Source organism: Cupressus sempervirens, chromosome 7 (assembly GCF_028749045.1).
Source record: "Cupressus sempervirens isolate cs-2001-9-10 chromosome 7, ASM2874904v1, whole genome shotgun sequence".
Taxonomy (NCBI): Eukaryota; Viridiplantae; Streptophyta; class Pinopsida; order Cupressales; family Cupressaceae; genus Cupressus; species Cupressus sempervirens.
This window is the reverse complement of record NC_143124.1, coordinates 551833106-551856121: the sequence shown is the minus strand read 5'-3', so window position 1 is coordinate 551856121 and position 23016 is coordinate 551833106. Positions and strand designations below refer to the sequence as shown.

Below are 23016 nucleotides of genomic sequence, written 5' to 3'. Positions count from 1 at the left end.
CAGCAAATGAAAGCATCAAAATACAATAAAAGACCAACCAGAAACTTGATGAACTTCAATGTTAACAGTTTAATAGTTGCTAGTACCTTGTGGCAGTGCTTGGCAATGCCTCAACTGTCCTCAAACCCTCTTCCAAATTTGATACAATTTTTTGTGAGGTAGTTAACAAACTGACCACAACCAAAAATACCGATCTTCAATGTACAATATATGGCAATATTTGCACATACAAAAGGAGTAACCAAAAGATGTTCTATTATAACCAATGTAGTCCCTTGGCAAAGTCTACTGTTTGCAAAAGGCAATATGAAGTAGGTGGAGAAAATGCAGGCAATCGGTACCAACTGCTGAAAATCTTAAATGGTATTTTGGCATGTCATGAAAATCACATATAACAGTTGACAGGTCTTCGTCTTATCTTGGGAAATTTATCTGCCAGGATATTACAGCCAATAAAGTATACATCCTAGCTTGCAGTAAGGAGCCAGTGGCTCATTTAGAAACTAACATATCACCCTGCAATATATGATCAAAGCAAGCCAACAGAACTTCCTTTTAATTTCAGAGTTCACCAACTCAAAACAACTTTCTCCGTGTTTCAACATCTCAAATCAATGTTTACAAAATTACAAGCATCAATAGAATCACATTAATGTCTGAGCTGCCATCCAAAGAAACAAACTAACGTTACACAATGAGGTTTTATAGTGCCTCCCACTTTAATCAAATCTAGAATGAGTATATAATGCATTCATATTGATGCAGATATAAATGTACATACAACACAGCCAATTCTTGACACTTGCATTCTGTTAAGTTGTTAATAAATACCACTTCATGGTTTATGTTTTCACAAGAAGCTTTCTCAATAACCATGCCGCCTTCACAACAAAATGATTGAACCTCATCCATCATCCAAAATATTTTCTTCCATTTCATAAAGAATTATTTCTTCCGGCGTTTAGGTTCCACCTGAATAAACAACAGCAGCAATACAGTAATAAGAAACATTCTACTTCTACATATCACTGGCACTCATATAAGCAACAAGCATATGAGCCTGCAGTTATCACAAATTTTCAATGGCCAAGTAAATAAAGAATATGCCAACAAACATGTTAAAAGACTCAAGTTCTAAAGAAAATTAAAAAGATTAAAAACTGAAAATTCAAGAGCCAGTTAAATAGTAGCTCTTAATATGTGGTAGAATAAGTCCAATGACATCAAAGAAATGGTTAAATTGCAACTGATAATATGGAACATTTCTCAGCCAGAAGAGCATCAAAAAATTTGTAGGAAAAGTTGTGGAAAAACATCACAATCATTTAAAATTTTCATGTTCCCTGCATGTTTATGACATACACAAATAAAGTAGAAGCAGCCTTCACTTAGATGCGCTCAACATTTGCCAACTGAATCCACAAAATTCAAAATATCTTCTTTTACGCTAAAGTATCCAACAAAGATGGCATATGATGTAGCTGGAATGTTCTCCCAACCTTGCAATAAAGAATAATAAGTTACCATATCCTCTCCAGCAACCCTCAAAGTCTGGTTCGATTCTGTACAAAGTCTGGTCCTTGTCAAATTCTCCCCAAATTCTCTTGCAGAGCCACGAATTTGCTGCAAATTCTGTCAAAGGAACTGGGGTAGAATTTGCAGCGAATTTTGAAGAATTTGCTGCCCAGCGGCCGAACCTGGGCTGAATTTGGTCTGAAAACAGTTTTTTAGTCTTTGTCAAGTGTTTTTTTTTTGCCTAATTTGGTCTATTCTATCCTCCCGACCCTAAAGTGACCACTAAAAAGACCAAAAAAGATGGTTTATATGTCATTTATGTATTTGTGAATGAGAACACTTGCTTATAGAGAAGATCCAAATTGACGATTATAGAAGAATTTCTTTAAAATCGATATGATATCTTTGAATCTAGGGCTTAAAATTTGAATCTCAACTTTTGATCTAGCCTGGTTACAAATCCAGGAATCCTCTAACCAATACAAAATGAAAATTCAGAGAACTGCACTTATCTTTTGACAATTCCGTTCATTATCAAACTGTCACCTTGATATGGAAATATGTTCCATGTATGTGACCAAGCAAGTGTATCATGTTGTATGTATGGCTAAATGATGCAATTAATATCCTATTGAACTGAAACATAGATATGGTGGTGTATTTTGCTATGTTGCTTTACTATTAGCATAACAATGTATGAACTTATTGGTTGTTACATATATATACACACAACATACATATTTTTTAAAAACATGTCTTGTACGGATGAACCCAAAACGAATCTGAACCCAACCCCAAAAAAATTTGGACAAATCTCGAACCCACATCCGTACCAGAATCTGAACCGGCAACTTAGCGAATAAGATTCACATTCCTAATTGGTCTTGACTCTTAACAATCAAACAAGTACTCATGGGAATTATTTGCCAATCATCATATATCTCTAAGCACTAACAAAGCTCACAAGCTAACAAGAAAAGATACGATATGCCTTCAAATGTCAATATCTAAAACACAGAAGTACTAATTTAATTTATGATAAAATGAGGGTTATCAGGCAGCACAAAATCAAGCACCTGATGATCTTTAAGCGATACTGTCAAAAGATCGATTGACCATATTTTATTGCAAGACATGTTTCACATATTCCTCAGTCTTCATCAATCTTTAGCAAAATCTTGGGCCATACTTTTCTTGTTCATTAAACTAGATGTTAGCCATTCAAATGACCAAATTTCTTGTGCTAAAATTAATACTTTCACCTGTGACCAATGTGTTTCACATATTCCTCAGTCTTCATCAATCTTCAGCAAAGTCTTGGGCCATACTTTTCTTGTTCAATAAACTAGATGTTAGCCATTCAAATGACCAAATTTCTTGTGCTAAAATTAATGCTTTCACCTCTGACTAACAATGAAGCCACATTCTTTTGCTGCAATGCCTTCAAATCTATAGATATTATTTGTTCTACTACCTCATGCCACTAGACCGTGAATATGGTATTTTGGCAGAAGTCATTTTTTCATGGGCAAAAAGATACTGTTAGATCAAAAGCATGTGTTATAACTGCCATGTATAATATACACGTTCTTGATTTTGTCAATTCTGAATCCTGAGACCTTCCAGCTTCGTAAGGATTACACCACTCTCCTTCTATGTTTAGTGTTTTATCACAAGGGAGCAATTGGAAACTGTAGAAATATTCTGTAAAGAGCACGTCAGCACTAGCATGACAAAGAAAGATCCAGGTATACTCTCTTCTGAGGGAACAAAAATGAGACAAATGCAAGGAGAGACCACTGGAGATAGTAGCATGATCCAAGGAATTCTGAGAGTATCAGGCCTTTTATACAACAGATGTAGAGACCTGAGAAACAAAACTGTGGGATTGGAAAACTGAGTGAGATTACCAGTCATACGAATAGTTGAGTATGGGCCAGCAGGCAGCAATACATCATAATTGAAATTGTATAAAATCGACTACACTAGAATTTTAATGAATAGTCACAAATAAATTCAAAATCAAAGCTTCAGCTCCTTACAGGATCCAAATAGCAGAAACCGATATATTTACATTAGAGGCAGCAGCTACAATATGCCAGTTTTCTAAAGAACATAGAAGACATGGACACATATAGACGACCTAAATAGGTGGGGAAAGAATCAATAGAAGAAAGGGTAGATGGAGAGATGGATAAACAGAATAGCAAGTGTATAAGAAGTTGACCAACTGTTCATCACTTTTACCTCAGCTCCCTACCAGGCACTACCATTGTGTCACGTGACTTTCATGTTGAAAATTACAATGACAATAAATCTTCCAATGGTACAAGGAAAGGAGTCTTTATGAGGAGGAAAAAAATTGGAGGATTAACATTGGAACCATAGAAGTTAAATGCCATTCACACTGAACAAAAGTGGAAAAGAGATAAATTCGCGAGAAAATTGATCAAAATATTTGACAGTCTAACTGATTACTAGAATACCAAGAAAGCAGGATGCAGCTGCAAGATGTGGCACATCAAGAAAACGAAGGCCATGAGTAACAGGAAATCAGCCCAGGTGAAAGATGAAACTAATATTGAAGCATAAGTAGAAGACAATGCCGAAAACCAGGAAGGTGTCAACTCGTACCAGAATACAAAATACCACCCACAACTGTTGAGTGGGCGACATTATACAACCACCCATTTGAAAGAAAAAGTGGGTCATGTCAACCAAGTAGGGTTTGCAAGCCCGGTAGAATCTACAGGCTCCATAGATTGAGCACAGTTGGTCATTGATTCCTTTACAAAAGAAGAACAACCTCCATACATGACAAGACTGACAAATATATGTGGGGTTGAGTATTTGCCAATTGTAGATCCACAATCAGGAACAGCAAGGCAAGTTAAGCAACTAATAATAGTAGCAGCACAAAACAAGGAACCTTAGTTGATCAAGAAAATGTACATATTGCTGCTAAAGGAAGGATCCAGCATGGGGACATGTCTGACAATGTTCAGCCAAGTCCATCACAAACCCATAGGAGGATCATATTCGGAAGGCCGACTCAAAATAATCCCATGAGTAACCCATCAAGTCTATCTCCTGCAAAGTAAAGTTGCCACGATTTAATCCAAATGAGCAGAAATTACCTTACTACAAGTGATAAATTTAAAGATTTTGAGGGACATGTATTGTAGCATGACTTACTAATGGGTAGATGGACAAGAGAATTGGTTGAGATGATTTCCAGGCACGTTTCAAGTGGTCATTTGATTGATACACTGATACCCCAGATCCAGATAAAGACATCTGAGAAACATCTGTACGCATCAAATTTTTTGTATTGTGTTCAAGTTTCAGCTAAATCTTTGTCTTTTCAACAATCACGGGTCATGAAATAAAGCTTCGTCTTGTTTGTCTATTTGGTTTATGTCTTTCTTGTATATATATACCTTTCAGAATTGACAGACCAAACTATCAAGCAAATCAATAAAGAAAAGGTGAACAATACCAGTGCATAAAAACAGTAGGCCCATGTATTGGTGCACACCAAACAAGGGAGAGATCAAAGTTTTCATAAAGAACACAAGTGCATTAGTATACAGAGGAAACCTCCCTCAAATTCAAATTTGTAGTTCAACATTATGAGGTGCACATAAATAAGTGAAGAATGCAAGTGCCTCGAACAAAGTCTGCATATATGTATCAGGCATGCCAATGCAAAGATATATGTATCAGGCATGCCAATGCAAAGAAAGGAAATATTCCTATGTTCCTTGCCAAAAATTAATAGCCATAATCATCCCAAGGACATTTCAGGGACACGGACAACTTGAGGATGCAGCCTAGCCATCCTAGAAACATTTACATGAGGGGGGGGGGGGGGGGGGGGGGGGGGTACAATGAGGGGCTGACTGGGGATGTCTCAAGTAGACCGTCCAAGCGACAGCCAACCATCCTTGTAGATATTCATTTTATTTTATTCTTTTGGTCATAAAAAATTGTTTTATTCTTATTCTCATGGGCCCCCCACCACCACATTTAGCATTAAATCAACAAGAAAAGGCCTCTATCTCATTCTCACTCAATTTTACATGACCTGAAAAAATTTAAGCCTACTTGAGCAAAACAACTATTCATGAGCAAAGTTTGAAACTGGAGAAATCAGCATAAATGAGAAGTGAGATAACAGATGAAGTGAAAAGGGTAAGTGATTCTCCCATTTCTTTTTTTTTTTTCAAAATTTTAAAAAAAAAATGATTTTTTGTTCTTTTTCCAGTTTCAATTTGCACTTGCATTGTTATTTCACAATACAACATGAGCAGGACTATTGAGAATAATAAACATGAGAGAGAAGAAAGAAATCAAAATGTTGGGTTTTAAACTAAATTTGTGGTTCATTAAGAGTTTTAAACGAAATTTGTGGCTCTGCCATCTTAAAACTTATGCAAAGCGCCCTTGCAATTCCAAAGCACCTCTTCCCATTTTTTGCAACCCTAGACAATGATGGAATGAAAATTCAGAGGTAGCAAAGTGTGTTTGTGTCACATTTGTGAATTAAATTTTATAGGGAGCTCTGCACAAGTAGATTCTCAACTCTTTGGCCTTATAACAAATGAAGTTAAGGTGTGTCGAAATATAAAGGAGAATGAAGAGGTAGAGGTTCAAACTCATAGGTTCCACTTATACTTTCTTATCATATATACTGTTAACCTTGAGAACATCCTCTTTTTTGACTTCCAAACCATCCTTGGCATCAAGCCCAATAGTACTCAATATGTGAATGTGGAGATATCTATTCTTATATGCTCTCTTGATCTTTCCCTCAAGATCAAAATTTGCTCGGCTCATAAAATCCTAGCACATAATACTTGAATTCTTCATATGTTGCCTCATCTGCTGCCTATGATGGATAAGTCTCACTTCCCAAACTAAAGTTGAATTTAACCCCTGGTTTATGTTTGCTCTTTTGGTTCCTATCATAAGCTAGTAGTTGCCTTGCTACCTCCATGATCTCCATCTTATTTGTAGGATATCTCAGGAGCTGCCTTGGACTAACAGTACTCCCTAATAATCTCATGTATGTGAATTTGGGATATTGGATGCACTGTGATCCATGATTTTCAGTCAATTTCTTAGCCTCCTCAAAAACACATGTGGAGCCTCTTGTAACTATCTCACAATCTTCATGGCAAATGTGTCATTGAAAATCCAGAAATTATTTTGGCTGTAAAGGTGTGGTCGTGGATAGCATTCATGCACTATGTACTCCCCTTGAGCAGTTCTACAACTTCCTAATCTTGCCAATCCTAGAAACTTGAACGCCATGGACACCATGCAGACAAGATAGGATTTCGTGTAAAATGTCTTGGTGCTCTTCATCATCCTTAGCTAATGGTCTAAGTTACTGATGCGTGGGCCCAAGAGGGGGGTGCGGATGCAGACTGGTGCATGGATGCAGGAGGAGGCATGGCGAATGCTGCCAGTAAGCTGCTTTGCTGCCTGTGGATGCGCACAAGGTGCTCCGGAGAGCATTCGGACACATCCTGTGAGCATCTGACTATTTCCAGCGTCCAATCACTTAAGTGACTTAAAAAACATGTGTTCTAAATGTTTTTTTATTGTTTTTTTGTCCTTCTATTTGCCTCACAACCCTAAAACGACCCTAAAAGAGGCCATTCATTGCCCATTCTTCCCATTTTGTTTTCAGCTGGGCTCTCTTCTCATTTGGTCTCCATTGTGGAATTCTGAAAGCAAGGTCATTAGTTTTGAAAAGGATTATTCATAGGGTGTCTATTGAGCTTCTACAAAGAACGAATAAGCATCTAAGGTAAGCATTCGATCCATTTCATGAGTTTTTTTAGTGACTTTTTTTAGTTCATGAAATTTTCAAGTTTTAGAAGAAATTTTTCAAGATTGTTTCTTTTCTGTTTTGTAAAGAAATGGAGTAATTTTTTTTAAACATTTATAAGTTATTTTTTCTATTTTCTTATTAGATTCATTGTTTCTATTGTGTAAGAATGGCCACTACTAATAGTCAAAGTTCAGCAGCAGGGCAAGAACGAAGTGATAACTTCAATATTGATGTAGCATCTCCATTATGGAGACACGCCACAAGATCATCACAGGTTTCTGGAGGTGGGTAATACATTTGTAGATGCAATATATGTCATAGTAAACCATTCAATAGCTCATATTCTCGGGTCAAAGCTCATTTTATGGGCCCTACTTGTAAAGGAATAGCATTGTGCAAGGGAAGTAAAGATGGAAAAAGGTTGAGCGATGCACAACCGGATTCATAAAAGAACAAGAGGCTGCTGATCGTTTAGTGAGCAAATCAAAAACAAGTTTGTACAAACTACAAACCTTCATCTACAAAGAGCAAAGTGAATGTGCCCACTAATCATATTGCATCCTCCAAACATCCATTCTTGGAAGTGGGAGAGGTGGATGATGAAGTAGAAGTTATTACCCGCAAAAGAGGTCCGTTGGATCAAGCATTCAAAATGGAGGCAAGAGAGATTGTTGATGAAGCAATTGCACATTGCCTTTATGCCAATGGTCTTCCTTTCAATTTCGTAAGATCGCCATATTGAAGGGAAATGGTTGCAGCCATCCTTAGAGCACCAACTGATTACATTAGCCTCGCGTATGAAAAGTTGCGTACTACTCTTTTGCAAAAAGAAAAGATTTCTATAGACAAAGCTCTTCAACCAATTAGGACATCTTGGAAAACTTCCAACATAACTATTGTATCTGATGGATGGAAAGATACAAGAAACCGAACATTGATAAATGTGATTGCAATGTCCCCCAAAGGGACAATGTTTTTGAGGACTACTGATTGTGAAGGACAAGTTAAGGATTCACTATTCATTTCTAGAATTCTCATTGAGGCAATAGAGATGGTGGGTAGTGAGAATGTGGTTCAAGTGGCAATAGATAATGCCATGAATTGTAGAGGTGCGGGTGCTTTGGTTGAGTCTCGATACAACCATATTTTTTGGACACCATGCACCGTACACTCTCTCAACTTGGTCATGCAACAAATTGGCACCCAAATAGATTGGGTGAAGCAAATATACCAAGAGGGAGAGGAGATACAAATGTTCGTGCCAAACCACCACATGTCACAATTTATATTTAGATCATTCTCCAAGTTCGAGTTGTTGAAGGTAGATTTAAAATTGTAATTATCTAATTTCATTTATTTATTTATTTTGAATAAGTTTTATATTCATGTTCAATATCAAATTTCTTGTTTATAACTCCGTTTTATATTTGATGTCATATTGTCAACTTGCTTCTAGGTAGCTAAGACCATACTGTTGTTCTAAAACGACTCCTCAAGGTGAAATCAGCATTGGGCCAAATGGTTATTTGTAACCAATGGGCTATATGAAAGGCTTCAAATTCAGAGAGAGGCTTGAAGGTCAGGGGTATGATCTTGGATGAGCATTGGTGGGCTTGTGTGCAATTTGTATTGGATTTCACCAAGCCTATCATGACTTTGCTACGCTTTGCCGATACAGAGGCACCTTGCTTGGGGGATGTGTACGATGGCATGGACACCATGGTCGAAAAGGTAAAGCTTTCCATACAAGCAATGAGACTAACCCCACAGAATGTGAAGCCTTGTGCAAAAAGGTAGAGGATATTATTCATCATCGTTGGGAGAGGATGACTACCCCATTGCACCTCCTTGCATATGCCTTATCTCCAAGGTACTATAGCCAGGAAATACTTGCTATGCCGAATAGAATTGCACCATGTGCGGATGAAAAAGTTGCTACTGGGTGCTACACTGCATTTGCAACTCTTCCCAGAGGATGAAATACACAAAAAGGTGAGGCAAGAATTTGGCTTATTTGCTTCAAGATCAAAACTTACTCCATATGCAATAAAGGACCACAATGACGTGGGAGCTCTATGTATGGTCAGCCATTCAAGTACAACCTCTTGCAATCAAGATCCTCTCACAAGTAAGTTTTCATTTATTTATTTATTTAGCAATTGTATTCTACACTTCAGTGTTTAACATGCTCTAATTTGCTTTTCCATTTGTATGTTTAATTTTAAAATTTAAAATTTTTATGAACACTATTCAGGTTGCAAGTTCTTCTTTTGCTGAACGGAATTGGAGTACATACTCCTATATCTATTCAGTGAAGTGCAACCAGTTGGGCTCAAAGAGAGTTGAGGACTTGGTTTATATACACACCAACTTGCATCTTTTGTCATGTAAGCAGGATGTATACAAGGAAGGGTCAACCAAGCTTTGGGATGTAACCCTTGAATCTGCAGACTTGGATGCAACACTTCAGGATCTTACTGTGATGATGGATGATGATGCTGATAACATCATAGCACGTGCATCTAGCACTAGAACCATGCATGGTTCAAATGAATTTGCACGTGTTGCAGTAGGAGGAGATGATGAGAATGTGGATTTTCTTTAGAATCCTTATGATTCTAAATCACTGAATGTGATTTGTGAATCTTGAGCCTTGACTCTTGATTGATCAACATTGAACGATGAACTATGTTTTGATTTTGTAATTCAAATTGCATTGGAATCTTGATGTTTTGATTACTAATATTTCAATTTGATTATGATAATGATTCAATGAATGGTTTATTTTTGTATATTTGATATTTCTTGTATTTCTTTGCATACATTGTCATAAATTATAGTTGACAACTTTACATAAATATATATGTATTAATATATATATATATATACTTATGTACGGATGCATCCAAAATCCACGCATCAGCACCTCACACCCGCATCAGCATCAGAACCAGAATCGGTAACTTAGCTAATGATCAAGATTATCACTCATAATCTTTGCCCCTTCAAACAACACTTCCTCTGTAGAAATCTTGTCTACAAAGTAGATCATCTACCTTGTGGTTCTCCCATCACTTAGTTTAGCATCACAATGAGATCACCAATTTCTTACTTGATGTCGAATATAGTTAACTTAGTATTATTTCAATACCATGGAATAGTGACTTCATGGTTCAACCATACATTCACCATTCATCCTCTTCGTACAAACATCCACTTGATCACATAGCGTTTTGAGGTTTGCTCCTTTGTGATATAAGTTCCCTTCTTGTGTAAGTGGTATGTTGAAGGCATTCCTAATAGCCTTTTCTGATGGCACAATTACGATCTTTTTTTCTTTTCCACTCAATTGTCTTCTTTCGAGGGTTATACTGTTTTGCCCATTCAAGAACCAATTCAATGTACTGCATGGTAGGAGGGAAAATTGTTGCTTGAACTATTCTATTTTTCATCATCTTCCTAGCCATCCTAGAAGTAGCACTTCTAGGCATTCTCTTCTTCACTTGAATTATGTTGGCAAGTCCAAGATGTTATCCCCAATCTTCTTGCTCTTCGTAGCAAAACTGGATTTTGGTACCATCTCTTCCATGTCCTTCCTCACTTTAGTTGGGCTTGCCTCTCCCCCTTTGAGCTCCCAACCTTAGCTCCTAACATGCTCATCCCTATCATTACGAAATTACGAATCCTCAATTAGACTTGAATTTTAATTTCTACTAGCACATCAAGCTTCTTAGAGTTGAATTTACGATTAGTACACTAGACTTTATTATCTTGAAAATGCTTCATTTGAATGCTTTAATGAGACCTCTATCATTTGACCCTTGTAGTTTTCTTTTTATGATGATCTTGATTGCTATAAGAAAACTAAAATTTGAATTAGAGTTTGCTGTAAATGTTAATTCACTTGTCTTCAATAGATTTGGATTTATTGTATTTAAATGATGACTCACATCAGATTTTTATTTTATTATAGTCAATTTCAATTAAACCCTTATAGCTTGAAATTCATTTACACATCTGATTTTCCTCTTCATAAAACATCTAGCATTTTAGCTTTATAAATTTTAGGAATCCAATGATAAATAATTTAGATTTGCATCATGAATTTATCTATTTTAAATCAAAATCTGGAAACAACAAATAGTTTTTGCATTATGACACCTTCAAATTTCAATTTCTTACCTCCCTCCATATTGATGTTATTGTAGCTATGGTCGAATTCTTTCACGCCGACATAGATAATATAAAGGTTGTGATAACAAAATTATTGTACTGGCAATAATTATATTATATATTTTAATATTAAATTAAATATATAATGATTATACTATATTAAATTGATAATATAATTATTATATTAATAATGATTAAGTTATAATTATTATATTAATAATTATATAAGTAACATAATATATATTATATTAAAATATATTATTATTACACCTAATGAAAGGTGGTGTCCCTTGGTTATAGGGCACCACTAACACATAAGTAGGAAGACTAAATTGAAATGGTGAATAGAAAATATACTCAAATATTTAACACTCCAATCTCTGAATTACCAAGGGAAATCTGCATTATTCGTCCACTATTACTGTCTTGCAAAAGATTTTTAACCCTCGCCTATGTTGATCTTCTGACCCCCAAGTCAATTCACTGCCTTCAAGCAGACAATTCACTGCCCTCCAGAGAATTTGGTTGTCAAATCTTACAAAGAAAATTGCTGTATAGTAAGATACAATTTGCTGTTTATTGCAGAGGGGTAATTGCTATGAATTGGTGATGCAATGATTTCAAATTGGCCTCCCTTATAGGTGATCCAAACTTGAAGGGGCACAACCTTCACCAAAGGCCCACTTAGCTCAGATTGGCCAATGAAATTATTTTATTTTATTTTATCTTTAAGCCTCTTTAGGCCAGCTTTGCTAAGGAAATTAATGATTTTTTAAAATGATCAATTTTCCCCTTAGCAAATCATTGTTTATCCACACCTGGGTGACTCCCTTTCTTGGAGCAGAAATTTGTAATGTTTGAGGATTTCTCGGAATCCTCAAAGGCTGGCAAAATCTGCCTAACCTAGAGGATTTTCCACTTATTGCATTTACATCTCTGAAACTCACTTCTCTATCAAATTAACCACCTCTTTCATGAGTTGCAGTTCTTTCTTGCCATTTCCACCTCTTGATCCCTCATTTTGCAAATGGAGAGAGGTCAAGTTTTGAGCTTTTGTCCTACTCATAGCAAGGCAAATATTTTATGCAAAGAGGACTTTATCCTTGGGGGATAGCAGAATCCCCCATCCCTCAAGGAATCTTTTACTTGTCTTTGCTCAAATTTGATCCGTAATCCATACGGCTATCATTTATTTCACTAATTCACGGCAGCCTTTTGACAACCAGCTCTAGCACTATCATCCAAGGCAGAGATGGGGAGAATTGATGGATTTTTGTTTCTTTTGGGTGGAAATCTGAGGTGGAAGTGGATTTTGACTGCATTCTTCATCTAAATTCCATCCCCAGCCCACAAATTCCTATGCCAATTGTCACCCTTTGCTCTTTTTCATCATTTCATGTGATCTTTATAACCGAGGATATGCCTCAGACTTCATTCCATTAGGCCAGATTTTGATGTCATTAGAGGATTTTGGAATCCTCTAGGGTGGCAGAATTCTGCCACTTCCAAGAATCATCGCTTGTATCATTACTTGCTTCCAAACTTACCCCAATTGAAGTCTATCACATTAATTCTAATTGCCATTTTTATCTCAATTTCTTTGAAAATGCATGCTTCCCTGTACGCAAACATAAGGCGGAAAATTGGGGTCCTAAAGGATTCCCTTTAACTCCTTTTACTTGGGAGGGGATTTGACCCCATACAGGATTCTATTTAAATTCGGTAACTTCAATTCAATCTCCCACGTTTACCTTTTTACCTTGCAAACACCCCTTACTCTTCACTATCACTTGCAATATTGGTCCCAAAAGTTCATTTCATCCTAATGGCCCTTCAACATGCTTTCAAGTTTTGCTTTGAATTGCCTTCACCAAGATGGCAAAATTCTGCTCATCATGGGGATAATAATCCTAGGAGGGTGGCAAAGTCTGCCACCTCTTGAGGATTATCTCATCGAACCAAAATGCTATATGGGCTCTCTAATATCACCTTCCATTGCCCTAACTTTGCAGCTTTGCATCTAAGGTGGCTTGGCAATCATTTCACTCCAACCTAGGCCATTCTAAAGTCCGATCTCACACTTTGATTTCTACTTATGCCTTGACATCTAAGAGACTAAACTTGACCAAAAAACTACACCAAACTCACTCTCAACTAAAGCTACAAAAGCGAAGGCAAGAAAGGGGGGGCATTCACAATGGGGTAATGGTGTAAAAACCTCACAACAGGTTCCTCATTCACCCCACAAGAGAACATAACTATGCACCATTATCCTTAACAAAGGATATTCTAAAGTGAGTTGATGATAGAGGACATGTTGTAGACTTGGATTAATAGGTTTCTCTATTGTCATAAATTGGTGGACTGATTACAGACATCAGTTACTCAACAACATCATCATCACATGTTCAACTAGATCTTATTTTCTTAGAGCTATGGATTGTTTTGGGAAATGCAAGGATGCAGACTTCCAATTTCATATTTTAAGAGAGGCCATAGAGGACATTCATGTCTCAAATGTTGTATAGCCATATGGGTGGTCACTAATTTGGCATGTACATGCAAAACAGATGGCATGATGGTGGGCGGTGCTTAGAAGCACATCTTTTGGACCTCGTGTTGTGTGCACACATTGAACAAAACAGTGAAAGACATAGGGAAGATGGATTGAGTGCAACAAGTGGTGGCAAAAGCTAGAGATATTCGCATGTACATTGAAACCAACACACTTCACTTACTCTTGATAGGGCTTTTTCAAGGAAAAAGCTAGAGATATTCATATGTACGTTTACAACCAGCACACTTCACTTGCTCTAATTAGAACTTTTTCATAGAAAGAATTCCTCTAACATATGTAGACTAGGTATGCCAATTATTTTATTTTGTTAAAATAGATGTTAAAGGTGTAAGAGGCTCTACAATTCAGAATGCTTAATTCAAACAAGACTTGACGGCCTTGAGAACAATATTGAGGGAAAAAGTATCAAACACAAGATTCTTGATGTTAATTGGTAGTCCAATGTGAGATAAGAAACTGTTGTTTTTATTATTATTATTTATATCCTAATTTTCTCACTTCTCTTTTTTAAATTGTGTGTTTGTAGATATATTTGCTCCATCTCACTTCTTGTAGAAATTCATTAGATATGCTAATACAAACTCTCCTTATCTTGGAGATATTTATGAGTCATTTGACAAGATGCTTGACAGGATGAAGCAAGTGATTCATAAAAATAATCTAAACTTGGGATTATATAAGCAGCATATTAAGCTCATTGTTTGCAGAATTGGATCGCTGTGAAAAATTTAATTCATATGGCCGCCTTTTCTCTAGATCCCAAATGGAAAACACATGAGATTGGGAGGTTTCCTCCTTGTGATGACAAGGTCCTTTAAGATATGTACTTTAGTTATGAGAACTGATCATACTTTGCACACATTAGCTTGCCTTTCCTAATCTTCCTGATTTAACATTCACCAAAGTTAAGTAGATAGAGATACATTAGCTTAAACTAGTATCCCATTACAAGGCAAACATAGCACAAGAATAAACTGAACTTATAGATGCTTTCTATTCTCTCCGTTCACAAGTTGTGAATTCTTATTCTATAGAAACCAATTGGTCTACATACAACTCCATCCACTCTAACAAAGGGAATAGGCTTAGCTTTAAATAAACAAAAAAGTTGGTGGTCATGTTTTGTGTTTTGCAGCTTCAAGATTGTTGAACATTAGATTATTGATAGACTCCAATTTTACAATCAAGTGTCAATGTTGAAGATGCCATCTAGATTGACAAGGAGAAACAAGAAACATTGGTTGGAGTTCCATTCAATGAGGCAATTCCTCATAGTGGTAGATGCTTAGAGGCCATATTAAATTCTGACACAATGTTGGCTTTAACATGTATCAATTTGTTCAACTCTCTTGTGAAATCTCAGTTCAACTCTAAAGTTGTGTTTACAAATCTAAAATGTATATGACGAATCCCTTATTAATGCTCTCATAAGAATTTTTGAAATGTCCCTATAATTTTAAAAGTTTCCCTATTATTTTGTATAGCCATCTCCTTTGATGTATACCCCAAACAGCCTCAAAAAATTCTGTCATGAATACACATCACCCTATCCCCTACCATCCTTGTCCCAAAAACATGGCAAAACATATAGGTGAATCCCTAATTAATGCCATCATATGAATATTTGAAATACCACAATAATTGTATAATTTTCTATATTATTTTATACAGCCATCTCCTTTGTCGACACCCAAACAGCCTCAAATAAATTTGTCTCAAATACATGTCCCCCTAACCACTACCATCCTTGTCCCTAAAACCACAGTGGAACATAGGTAAACTTATAACTACCTCATGTTTCCTCTGATGATACACTTTTTGCATCTGATGATACTACTAAATGTAACGATGAAGATTCTAAGCATGAGGACTGACATGTGACTTGATCAGTGTGTTCAACTTATCATGAAAACTGTAATGCATTTTTTCATTTTGTCACTTCATAGCTGATCTTAGAATCATCAAAGAGCCATCTCTTAAAAATTATTATTCATATGACATTCATCATTTTGTAGAATCTTATTTTAATAATTGTCCTCATTCCTTGGAGGATATTGGTTTTTCGTTTGAGGAAATCATAGTTTGCAAGCTCTGTGAACAATCTTCAAGTTGCCGAGTACTCTTTGAGTTGCCTAGTACTCTATTTTTTTGGTTTGTGAGACTTTTCAAGTAACTCACAAGTTTATTTATATACAAGAAAAGCATGAGGAAAATGCCTATATAGGTAAAATGTTGGTTAAAACATGTTTACTGCACTTCTTTTGCTATGAAACTATGCATTCTCTTTTGAGACGTCAATTTTTTATTTAATACATTTCGTAATTAAGTCTTACAAAGCAAAACAAATATGATTTCTTAAAAAAATTAAGTTTTAGTACTTTCTAATGTGTCGAGTTTCTATGGAGTCTTGGGCAAATATTTGCCAAGTCAAACATTTTGGGCTTGCCGAGTACTCTTGGAGTATGAGTCTATGAACTATGGATGAAAGTTCCCAAATAGGTGTTTTTTCAATTACATCAACTCTTTCACTTTGTAGACCACTTCATCTTTTCAACCCCGTTCAATGGATGCAATGAGGGTGCCTATTGTTGACACTCCTATCGCAATAGTTGTTCTTCTTTACAATGATTCATCTCCATTGGGAAGTTCCTCTTTAAAGATAACATTTCCACTACTTGTCTTCAATATGTCTTTGCCACCAAAGTCATATAAGTCTAACTAGATCAAGACAAATTCTTATTGCTTCCATCTCATCCTATTTTGGAATTGAAAAACCTCCAATATGCACCCCATGTTATATGCTATATCCCCTCTTAAGGGAAGGAATGTTGTTCACTGCAAATGAACTCATTCAAAATCTAGTACTTCTCCATCTTCATCAGCATGGTACATTTTGGTGCATCAATTCATCTTTCCACACTTTTAGAAAAGTAGCTACACACATGTTTCTAGAATCTTAATTGAACCCTTTTGTTCATCGTTAATCATTGTGTCTAGAAGTTGTTCAAAGAGAGTGAAAGGGCTGCTGCTCTAAGTCTCCTTGTCCTTCTCCATTGAGCATATTGCACATGGGTACCTCAACAAGCTTACTTGATGGAGCCCATAACAAAGATTTTAGCCTCTCTTTTTCGAAAACACTCCTTGAGTTTGTCATGTCCCTCTTCTTTGCTGAGCAGGAGAATATTACATAATTTGATAAAGGCGTTTATGAACACTACCTAATAATTGATATAATGATAAGGTCAACTTGATTTCTAAAATTGTTTTCAGGCTCCTAGGTTGAATAAAATTGAATTCAAGCACCAATCTGAAAGTAATTTTGGGCACCCAGATTTAGGGCCAAATAAGATTTGATATAACAGTAAATAAACTAATTTAAATTAAGATTTCAAATTTTTAAAACTGATGCCCAAATTGGGGCATTAAGAATTAGGCAGCAACCAGGTATTTGTCTACACCTGGGCACGACTTGGAGACCATCTTTGGAGGAAAATAATTGTTTTGGAAACAATTTAGCTCTAAGCAGGGACAAAACCCTCTGTGGCTGAGCACTTTGCAGTGAGGACGAAACCCCTCACTCTTAGATCACTATTACATCAGTTCTCAGACCTGCAGGTTAGCTAAAATCTCAGTTTTCTGAGCTTGTTACACATCTGATTTGTCAGCAGGATGGAGCCCAGTTGCCAGAGCTTGATGAAAAACAGAGGATCATTCCAAGCTGACCAGAACACCTTTATGGGTCAGTGCAGGGTTTGTGAAATTCTGCATGCAGCAGTTCTTTCCAACAAGAGCCAGCATAATCTGATCACCACCCTTGACTAGTGGTTATCACTAGAGGACTTGACATATCTGAGGTGAATCACCAGGAAATTGAACCTTCCGGCCTCTATTACATCCTAGCAAGTAATTTGAAAGCATAAATCACCAATTACTGGGCCTCATCAGCAATTTAGAAACACTGCAGGTTCAGCAAAGCAGGGTAAACCATACATTGGAGCCTTTTGGAGCATCCCTGGAGATTCCACAAATAGCAGATCTGCAGAATCCAATTTTAAGGGCAGACCTGCAGAATTCCCCATCTAATTGGTGCTCGACTCTGTGCATCCTTAAAGTGCATCTCTAACCTGGTAACCACATTAGGGTTTTCTACCAAGGGACAAAGAAGACTTCATTGCCACACTAAGAAACTTCACCAAAGAAGCTAAGCTTTCTGTGTCATTTCTCCCATTCAAGAAACTGTGTAACAGAAAATCTGTAAGAGCTGTGATCTCATATATACATCAGAAACTTCAAATCAAACTGTGTTCTACAGGTTTTTCTACTGCTGTATATAATACCTTGACTGCAAAATTTGTTAATAACTTAATATATGGTGTGACTTCATTGAAGTGGTAAAGTGCTTCTATTATTTACATGTTTTTCTTACGATGTGTGTTTTTGCAAAATGTTAGTGATATGAGCTGGTTAAACAGTGTAACATACACTTTTTCCAAGTCTTAATTAACAACTAACATATTCAAAGAAATACAGATATTACTTCATTTTCATAGAAAGACAGTTATATCAGTTATGTTCATGTGAATGAGATTAACAATTACAACTACTTAAATGGAAAACTCATAATTAACATCTGAAAACACCATCAATAAATTTACTATGAAAATTAAAATCTACATACCATGGAATTTGAACCGAAAAATCATTGTAGGGATGCTTCTGCAATCACCCAAATTAGTCTACAAATTTCACTTAGAATAAATTGATGATTACCATCAAATACCACTATATCAAAATCAAATGACGATTACCATTAAATACCACTTATATCAATTAGGGCATTGATTACCAATGAATCATTTAGGGCATCGCAAACCACTGTATCAATTAGGGCATCAGATACCATTGTATCATTTAGGGCATCAGATACCACTGTATGAATTAGGGCATCAATTACCATTGGATTATTTAAGGCATCAAACACCACTGTATCATTTAGGGTATCAGACACCACTGTATCATTTAGGGCGTCAGATACCATTGTATCAATTAGGCCCGCAATTACCATTGGATCATTTAGGGCGTCAAATAACACTATATCAATCAGGGCAGCAATTACCATTAGATCATTTAGGGTGTCAGATACCATTGTATCACTTAGGGTGTCAGATACCACTGTATCACTTAGGGCATCAAATACCACTGTATCATTCATTTTCTTCCCATTGCTAATTGTGGCAATAACATAAAATTAGAAGATACGCTCATAATCATTATTCATATAAATGAAAAACTGAAATATCAATCCTAAAGATATATTCCATATTCAGCAGGAAGGTCAACCAATCTAATGATTACTTATGACATTAACGAGAAAGATTACTTACATCAAAGGAGATAACTAAATTCAACGATATAAATTTATTCATCATAAAAAGTAAAAATACCTGTTACCGATAAATGTTTGAATGCTCAACTTCTCTTTATCATATGCACATCCTGATATCTTGAGGAGAGGGGAAACATTGTCAGGGGCTTAACCACCCAACCTCAAACCATAACTTATACCCTCACAATCTCTAATGAGAAAAGCCCTCCCTACTCGGAATAAACATGGAACACCTTGTCATCCACTGAGCATCCTGGTATCAAATCACACTACTCCACTTGACAGCAAGAGAATTCAATAGACGTGATCATGCATGAGCTATTAAATGATTCCTTTCAAAAGTAATACACATTGTTATATCACATCTGATTCAGTTTCATGTTAATGCAAATTCCTTTCTCACCTCTTCACCCTTTTCCTTGGCTATACAGCTGGTGAGTCCCAGGTGTTGGAATCTTAGAGCAAACGGCTCTGTCAATTTATTCATGAAGATTATATACATCCAGCATTTCACAATCTGTGATTACATAATTAGGTTCTTAAAAAAATTAATTGCAGCAATAACTATCATCTAATTCCAAGGTCTATTGGAAAAGATAACTTATCATTCCATGATATAGACACTTCGCTATGCTTATTGGTAAGCAACTCCCTAGAGTTATTTAGTTATAAATGAGGATAATCTACAGCTGCACATATGGAAATTGATCTGCAAAAATATTGGAATAACATTTATTGGAAATGATTATCACATGACCTGATATAAATCCGGAACTGTCTGGAGTATTGCTAAACGATTTGTATCAATTCTTCTTCGGATGCTTACAGACATAACCACAATGATTAAGTACTAATTAAAACCTCAACAAGGAAAGAGCATATACCGCTGACTATATTGGGATGGCACTGCTATGAGATGAAAAGATCTTCGAATGGACTTGCAGGAGTTCAAATGATTTATAGCAGAGAATAAAAATAAACCCTCTAAGCTATAAAATAGAATATTAAACACAGATAAGTTATCTCAGAATGCTCTAATTACACAATGAATCCTAGACCCCTAAGAATCAGGATACGAATACTAACTATAGTCTTCACACAACATTCTCGATGATCTCAAGACAGAAATAGCACAACAAGCATTCATTGAACACCTACAACAAAACAATCATTCAAACAACACTCTGCCAATGATAGTCACAAAGGAAATGTCCACAATGAAGGTCTATGGAAAAAAATTGAACGATGGCTCCCTCTCTTCGAACCAGAATAACACCTGGGTGATCACTATCATAATACAAAATCATGCTCAACAATCACAGAAAGCATGAATTGCCACAATGACAAAAACAATATACAATATGGGAGACAATACGAATGAAAGTAGGCATATGAAAGAAGTCTACCAAAGGCATGAACTAACACCAAAAATAGAATGAGCAGTTCCATAAACAAGAACGCCATAGCACAATAATTTATGGCAGTTGCCAAAAGAGCCAAGAGTTGGCGATACATATGGAAGAACCATTCAACATAGAAAACTAGATGTCGGACGCTTGGAAAGATATAAAAGTCGGGTGCTTGAAACATATGGCAGTCGAGTGCATGAAAGAGTAGATGTATATCCGCCTCTCACTCTCGACTTCTAATAAAAAGAAATAACGTGGCTCCTTGGCTTCCATAACATTAAATATATCTTGGCTGTTTGAACGCCAATTAAAAATGCCAAGTGTTAAATCGGTTTTAAACAAGGAAAATAATAAAAGATGGAAAAAGAGTTGGAAGGTTATAATTTATAAAATTATTATGATTTATATTTATATTATTATACGTACATGTAAATATATTGGTGAGGTGGCATCATTTTATTATAATAGAATAATACGATGGTGTCACTTCATTTTTATATCTATGTACGTACAAGATATATTTATTATAATAATAAGGTGAAAGATCATTTAAAATCCTGAGGTACGTATTATATTTTAATTAAGTTAATTAATGTTTTAAATTGTTTATTTAATAGCTCATGCGATTCCATTGATTGTATCCTAATGTTCAAGTCGTTAGGTCCTCAACCATAGTGATTCATACCCATTTGCCCAGTGATAGTGATGCTCCTATGCTCAACTCTTTTATGACAATGCTTCCACCCCTTCAACGTGTTTCCTACAAAGAAATTCTCCGCAGTTAAATCATATTACCATATCAAGTTATTTAATCATAAATAATCATAACGGCTAACCATCTTTCCATTAATTCGTGATAAATAATCAACTAGCATGTTATCTTCACATGAAATTATAACGACTAACCATCTTACCATTTCATAGAATTATAACAAATTTAACTGTCAACTGACTTCATGTGAACCTCAACGGCTATATTTTAAATTAGGTCAAAAATTGGGATGTAACAAACACTCTATAAAACCCTGGGTATATTTTAAAGCTACACTTAAGAGGGCTATCAATGTAAACACATATGCACTATTAAGTTTACTTAGGTAGGGATTCTTATCCTTGCCTAGAAACTTTATTTTTCTCCAATATTTAGCAATTAGGAAAATAGAAAAATGAATTTACTATGCAAACCAACCAACAAAACTTAACCATGTAATTTGGTTAACAAAAATCAAATGGGATAAAATATGGCCGATATAATCATTATTAAAATAATAAAAATTCTAAAAATTAGAGCTTCCTCCCTCACATGAGAGGTGGAATAGGGAAAGAAAAGTTTGAATACTAGAGATAAGCTCCACACATTAAGTTTATTAGAGTTTGTTATTCTCTTTGTACTCATTCTCGCCTCTAAATTCAGATTTGTAGCATCGTGTTTGCGCTAATGGAAAACTCTTTCATAAGATATAATCCTGGCTGTTTTTAGCCATTTCTTGCACTTCTAACATGTCTTGAAATCCCATGTCCCCTTTTTAATACAGTATCAAAGCTTTTCTAATACAAGACTCAAAAGGCCGTATGAAAACCTATGAACCCTTTGAAATTTTAAATCACCCAAAACAGGAACAAGTAATCAATAAACCAATACCATAGCAAACAACAATTCTTGTGAGTGACTAGGTACATCTTCAGCTTTGGCACTACGAGCAAATTAACCCAAAAAACAACCTTTACATTTATGTTCCCTATAATGTATTTCACAAGATTACTAGAGTGGCTTATGTCTTTAAATTTCCACTATCCTTGTAATTCACTGTGTCCCGCATATCCCTTACCTAAAGTAGCCAATCAAACTAGTTATTCCAGTGAGAATTAAGCTCCTTGAATTGGAAAAGGAGATTGACTTGATTTTTGAACTTTATGTAATTATCAAACACTCGACAAATCGTGTAAGAAGTATATTTCTCACAAAGACCTCAAATAGAAACAATTTCGCACAAAAGATTATACAAGGGAATACAAACAACTCAGCTAACATTAAGCTCTACACTAAAGTGACAAATTTTCAATGTAACACCAGTACTGGGGTACATCAAGACGACGAGAAGTTGGGACGAGT

At 35.8% G+C, this 23016-nt stretch overlaps 1 protein-coding gene across 2 annotated transcripts in view; it reads right to left on the bottom strand.

The window, feature by feature from the left end:
• Positions 1–524: 524 nt before the first annotated feature.
• The window catches only part of EBS (PHD finger family protein / bromo-adjacent homology (BAH) domain-containing protein), a 47132-nt gene continuing 24640 nt past the window's right edge, over positions 525–23016 (bottom strand). For both annotated transcript variants that reach the window (XM_089792004.1, XM_089792003.1), the window contains exon 5: positions 525–972. In XM_089792004.1, coding sequence (XP_089648130.1) covers positions 946–972 — 27 coding nt within the window. In that variant the 3' untranslated portion in view covers positions 525–945. The remainder of the gene's footprint in view (positions 973–23016) is intronic.